Source organism: Entelurus aequoreus, linkage group LG14 (assembly GCF_033978785.1).
Source record: "Entelurus aequoreus isolate RoL-2023_Sb linkage group LG14, RoL_Eaeq_v1.1, whole genome shotgun sequence".
In the NCBI taxonomy this organism is placed as follows: Eukaryota; Metazoa; Chordata; class Actinopteri; order Syngnathiformes; family Syngnathidae; genus Entelurus; species Entelurus aequoreus.
In genome coordinates, this window is record NC_084744.1 from 35,688,392 (window position 1) to 35,694,645 (window position 6,254).

Consider the following 6,254-nt stretch of genomic DNA (forward strand, 5'->3'; position numbering starts at 1 on the left):
CAACGGAGGATGCATGTGAATGTACGAGCCAGTCTGCCCTAAAACAAGAGGATAGAGAAGAAGAAGGAACTTGTCGACTAAAACTTTGAATAAAAATGGCGGAGTCGTGCAAAGCTCTTCGGGTAAACCTTTACCATATATGGAGATATCTCTGACGTAACTAAGGCAACATACAGCAAGATTTTTTTTTTATAAATAACGCTACCATACTTCAATGGATTGATTTCAAATTTTCGAGACTTATGGGGATCCCAAATACCCAAAAACCGGTACCAACATGTAAGAAATTTGGTTTTGCATAATAGGACCCCTTTAAATAGTCACATCGATCAATGATGACCTCACGGTCCAGATGAAATCTGTCCATTGAACACCTGTAGTCGCAGGATGTTCAAACACGGCCAATATGCACAGTCACCTTGCGTTTTATGCCATGCAGTTGCGACCTCCTTCCCACTTACACAGAGACACAGCAAGTAAAATATGTGCATTTTGATTTTTGATAGTTAATTCAGAGTGGCATTTTGGTCCTTCTATCCTCATTTCAATGGATGTTTCCAGGTGTCTCAAATTGAAGCAGAATAGTCATATTATTACTTGTGGTGTACACTTAACCTAAACTTTAAGTGCAACAATGTTTCACCTTCCCAAGGCGCTGGACTTATTCCAGCATCAGAAGCGCAAAGGAGTGAAAGCTCTTAGGTCGATGGGAGAATACACGGAACGGAACGCCCACATTTAAGGGCTGCTCCACCCGAGTGCGCATCTTCGATGAAGGCATGCAGTGACAGACTTAAGTCGAGGGGGAGAAGGCTGTGTGGATTCTCAGTTTTCTTCAGATTTTTCAATTGAAGCACTTGGAAGAATATGGCCCTAAATGCATAAGTAGTTGCAATAGATTTAGGTCTTCAGATGCTCCCCTGCACTGGTCATGATATAAAAATTGCGCCAACCGATTTCTAATTCTGCAACTAATGTTTCTTGAAATTATTCAAGTAACTAATGTCCCAAAAACATATTTGTAACTTAACTAAACTTTTTTCCCCAAGGCTGTGTCCCAAAACGCAGAACTGCGAACCCGACTGAATCGCATCCACTCAGAGTCTGTCCTGACGGAACAAGTTGTCAGTGTAAACATCATCTCCACGCCTGACGAGGTAGTTTGTTGTTGTTCATTATGTCACGGACAATGCTAATTTAGGACTTGCATATCAATAAAACAACAGGGCAGCCAGGCACTGGCGGTAATGTTGGTTTGCTGCAGTATTGATCACAGTCCTTAAAGATTGATGATTTGTCCAGGAGAGCCTGGCAGTTATGTTTAAAGAGTCAGGATTTGATGCAAATGCTGACATAAATGTTAATGGGAAAATGACTGATTGGAAAAGAATTGGAACTTTGCCCCTGCAAAATTAACTCTCTGTTGTCTTACAGTTACAGCTGTCATATGCATTGCATCTCACACGTGTGCATGTGTTTGCCAGCAGGTTGTCGAGCAGATGGGGATCCCTCTGACTCAGCAGGCCTCTAATGAGAGTCGACTCTCCATGTCGGAGTCTGTCTCAGAGTTTTTTGATGCCCAGGAAGTGCTCCTGTCAGCGAGCTCATCGGAGAATGAGGTAATTTGATATTTAGGGAAGACCAAAAGGATCTGGAGGTTAAAATAGAAAATAGAACGTACATTCAACGATAGGTACTTTAAGGCGGTATTTTTCCACCACTGTGCCGTGAGATACAGTCTAGTGTGCCGTGGGAGATTATCTAATTTCACCGATTTGGGTTAAAAATATTTTTTGCAAACCAGTAATTATAGTCTGCAAATTATGTGTTGTTTTTGAGTGTCGGTGCTGTCTAGAGCTCGGCAGCGTAACCGTGTAATACTCTTCCATATCAGTAGGTGGCAGCAGGTAGCTAAAGTCGGAAACAGCAGGAGGCAGTGTGCAGGTAAAAAGGTGTCTAATGCTTAAACCAATAATAAAGAAAAGGTGAGTGCCCCTAAGAAAAGGCATTAAAGCTTAGGCAAGGCTATGCATAACGAAACTAAAACTGAACTGGCTACAAAGTCAACAAAAACAGAATGCTCGGCGACAGGAAAAACTTACTGTGGAGTCCACAAAGTACATACCAACATGACGTGACAATCAACAATGTCCCCACAAAGAAGGATAAAAACAACTGAAATATTCTTGCTTGCTAAAACAAAGTTTATGCGGGAAATATCGCTCAAAGGAAGACATGAAACTGCTACAGGAAAATACCAAAAAAAGAGAAAAAGCCACCAAAATAGGAGTGCAAGACAAAAACTAAAACACTACACACAGGAAAACCCCCAAAAAGTAAAAATGAGTCACGCCGTGATGTGACAGGTGGTGACAGTACTTTGAGTCAAGAGTTATATTGATGGTTATGGTTTAAAGTCATATCCAGCAATTGCGACAATGACTTTTTACTGTCAACTGAGTTTTGTTTTTTAATGATTTCTGCTGGTGGTGTGCCTCTGGATTTTTTCAATGCAAAAAAATGTGCTTTGGCTCAAAAAAGGTTGAAAAACACTGCTTTAAGGGACTGCTTGTCAATTGGGCCTGATGCCTCGTTCCTCGTTTGGTCTTAATTTGATCTTTATTTCTTTATATTTAATTAGCACATAGCTTCTGGCTCATTATGTAAAAACAGTTTAGCCACTTGAAGTTTGCCTTCTAACCATATTACATATGGAGCCTCTGAGGGGCTATTAAAGAGGTTTGCTTTCTAAGCACACATTGAGCCATGTGAAGGATCACTCCCAGAGGACATTCATCACACTGTAACATGAAGGCAGTTCCATTCAGACCCAGGGCAGCAGGAGACTGCCATGAAGGCCAATACAACTGTGTTTTCTGCATGAACAATGTGGGGCAGATGCTGTGCTGCAGCTTCTCCCCCACGGGAAAGTGGAGCCAAAACCCGCCTGCTCTTTAATCAGTTTACACCTTACTTTGTCTTGAGTTTCCCTCTCTACCTGTTGTCCCGACAGGGCTCGGATGATGAGTCATACGTCAGTGATGTGAGCGATAACATCTCAGAGGACAATGCCAGCGTGACAGACAACGTTTCCAGACAAAGTAAGTCCAACTCTGTCATGGTCCTGCATTGGTCAGTTTTGCATTAGAATATGAGTGCAAAGACTTGGCAGGGGATCCTACTTAATGGAAACAAAACACTGACACACGTTCATGCTGGCAAGGCGCTTGGAGAGCTCATTTATCATTGAGGCTGAGGCCACTGACTTCACTCGGCTGCTTTGTTTCAAGATCTTTTCTTAGCCTTTATGAGTTTTCTATGTGGGAAGGTACGGAGCACCCCTCTTTCATCTGTCACTCCCGCCCTCCCATATAATGTATCTCAGCAAAGGGAACTCCTCAGTATTCCAGTCTCGGAAACAGAACTTGTTTCAATGTTATCCAAAAATATCCTTGTCCAGCATTTCTCTCCAAATTGTTTACCTTACTTCCCAGTGCCTTTTTAATCACATATTTTTCCCTTATCAAAACAAATTTACCCCTTGTATTTTGCAGCACACTTCCAGCTCGGGAGCTTGGTTTCACTTTTTTTCTTATTCATTTTGGGGACATTTGCCATTTTTACTTCCATTATTTGACATTTAAAGGCCTACTGAAACCCACTACTACCGACCACGCAGTCTGATAGTTTATATATCAATGACGAAATCTTAACATTGCAACACATGCCAATACGGCCGGGTTAACTTATAAAGTGCAATTCTAAATTTCCCGCCACACTTCCTGTTATAAACGTTTTATTATGCTGACGTATGCGTGTGACGTCACGAGGACAAGGGAAGTATTCGGAACCCGGAGAATCCTATACAACAAGCTCTGTTTTCATTTCATAATTCCACAGTATTCTGGACATCTGTGTTGGTGAATATTTTGCAATTTGTTTAATGAACAATGGAGGCTGCAAAGAAGAACGTTGTAGGTGGGATCGATCGGTGTATTAGCGGCTGGCTGTAGCAACACAACAAGGACTTAGCAGCTAGCCAAACCCACGGATGAAGTCCTTCGTCGCGCCGTCGATCGCTGGAACGCGGGTGAGCACGGCTGTTGATGGGCAGATGAGGGCTGATGAATGGGCAGATGAGGGCTGGCTGGCGTAGGTGGAGCGCTAATGTTTTTATCATAGCTCTGTGAGGTCCGGTTGCTAAGTTGCTAAATTAGCCTTAGCGTCGTTAGCAACAGCATTGTTAAAGGCCTACTGAAATGAACTTTTTTTATTTAAACGGGAATAGCAGATCCATTCTATGTGTCATACTTGATAATTTCGCGATATTGCCATATTTTTGCTGAAAGGATTTAGTAGAGAAAATTGACGATAAAGTTCGCAACTTTTGCTCGCTGATAAAAAAAAGCCTTGCCTGTACCGGAAGTAGCGTGACGTCACAGGAGCTAGTATTCCTCACAATACCCCGTTGTTTACAATGGAGCGAGAGATTCGGAGCGACAAAGCGACGATTACCCCATTAATTTGAGCGAGGATGAAAGATTCGTAGATGAGGAACGTTACAGTGAAGGACTTGAGAGGCAGTGATGGACGTATCTTTTTTCGCTCTGACCGTAACTTAGGTACAAGCTGGCTCATTGGATTCCACACTCTCTCCTTTTTCTATTGTGGATCACGGATTTGTATTTTAAACCACCTCGGATACTATATCCTCTTGAAAATGAGAGTCGAGCACGCGAAATGGACATTTAAAGTGACTTTTATCTCCACGACAATACATCGGTGACACACTTAGCTACTGAGCTAACGTGATAGCATCGTTCTCAAATGAAGATAGAAACAAAAGAAATAAATCCCTGACTGGAAGGATAGACAGAAGATCAACAATACTATTAAACCATGTACATGTAACTACACGGTTAAAAATTCTCAGCCTGGTAAGGCTTAACAATGCTGTTGCTAACGACGCTAAGCTAATTTAGCAACTTAGCAACCGGACCTCACAGAACTATGATAAAAACATTAGCGCTCCACCTACGCCAGCCAGCCCTCATCTGCTTATCAACAGCCGTGCTCACCTGTGTTCCAGCGATCGACGGCGCGACGAAGGACTTCATCCGTGGGTTTGGCGGCAAGCATCGGCTAGGCGTAGTAAGTAGTCCTTGTTGTGTTGCTGTAAGTATTGTACTTAGCCGCTAATACACCGATCGATCCCACCTACAACATTCTTCTTTGCAGCCTCCATTGTTCATTAAACAAATTGCAAAAGATTCACCAACACAGATGTCCAGAATACTGTGGAATTTTGTCGAAGAAAACAAGAGGTTTTTATATCGGGTCAGATGGGGTACAACCACTTCCGTGGATTTTGTGACGTCACGCGCATAAATCATATCCAAAGAAGTTTTTCAACCAGAAGTGTGGCGGGAATTTTAAAATTGCACTTTATAAGTTAACCCGGCCGTATTGGCATGTGTTGCAATGTTAAGATTTCATCATTGATATATAAACTTTTAGACTGCGTGGTCGGTAGTAGTGGGGTTTCAGTAGGCCTTTAAGCTTTACCAGGCTGAGAATTATTAACCGTGTAGTTACATGTACATGGTTTAATAGTATTGTTGATCTTCTGTCTATCCTTCCAGTCAGGGATTTATGTATTTTGTTTCTATCTGCATTTGAGAACGATGCTATTACGTTAGCTCAGTAGCTATGTGTGTCACCGATGTATTGTCTTGGAGATAAAAGTCACTTTGAATGTCCATTTCGCGTGCTCGACTCTCATTTTCAAGAGGATATAGTATCCGAGGTGGTTTAAAATACAAATCCGTGATCCACAATAGAAAAAGGAGAGAGTGTGGAATCCAATGAGCCAGCTTGTACCTAAGTTACGGTCAGAGCGAAAAAAGATACGTCCTGCACTGCCTCTAGTTCTTCACTCTAAACGTTCCTCATCCACGAATCTTTCATCCTCGCTCAAACTAATGGGGTAATCGTCGCTTTGTCGCTCCAAATCTCTCTCGCTCCATTGTAAACAAAGGAAAATTGTGAGGAATATTACCTCCTGTGACGTCACGCTACTTCCGGTACAGGCAAGGCTTTTTTTTATCAGCGAGCCAAAAGTTGCGAACTTTATCGTCGATTTTCTCTACCAAATCCTTTCAGCAAAAATATGGCAATATCGCGAAATGATCAAGTATGACACATAGAATGGATCTGCTATTCCCGTTTAAATAAAACAAATTCATTTCAGTAGG

At 42.1% G+C, this 6,254-nt stretch overlaps 1 protein-coding gene across 1 annotated transcript in view; it reads left to right on the forward strand.

Moving 5' to 3' along the window:
- pappa2 (pappalysin 2) overlaps nucleotides 1-6,254 on the forward strand; it is a 141,809-nt gene that overhangs the window by 51,094 nt on the left and 84,461 nt on the right. Inside the window, exons 12-14 of the mRNA XM_062068795.1 lie at nucleotides 1,050-1,157; nucleotides 1,488-1,619; nucleotides 3,014-3,101. Coding sequence (XP_061924779.1) covers nucleotides 1,050-1,157; nucleotides 1,488-1,619; nucleotides 3,014-3,101 — 328 coding nt within the window. The remainder of the gene's footprint in view (nucleotides 1-1,049; nucleotides 1,158-1,487; nucleotides 1,620-3,013; nucleotides 3,102-6,254) is intronic.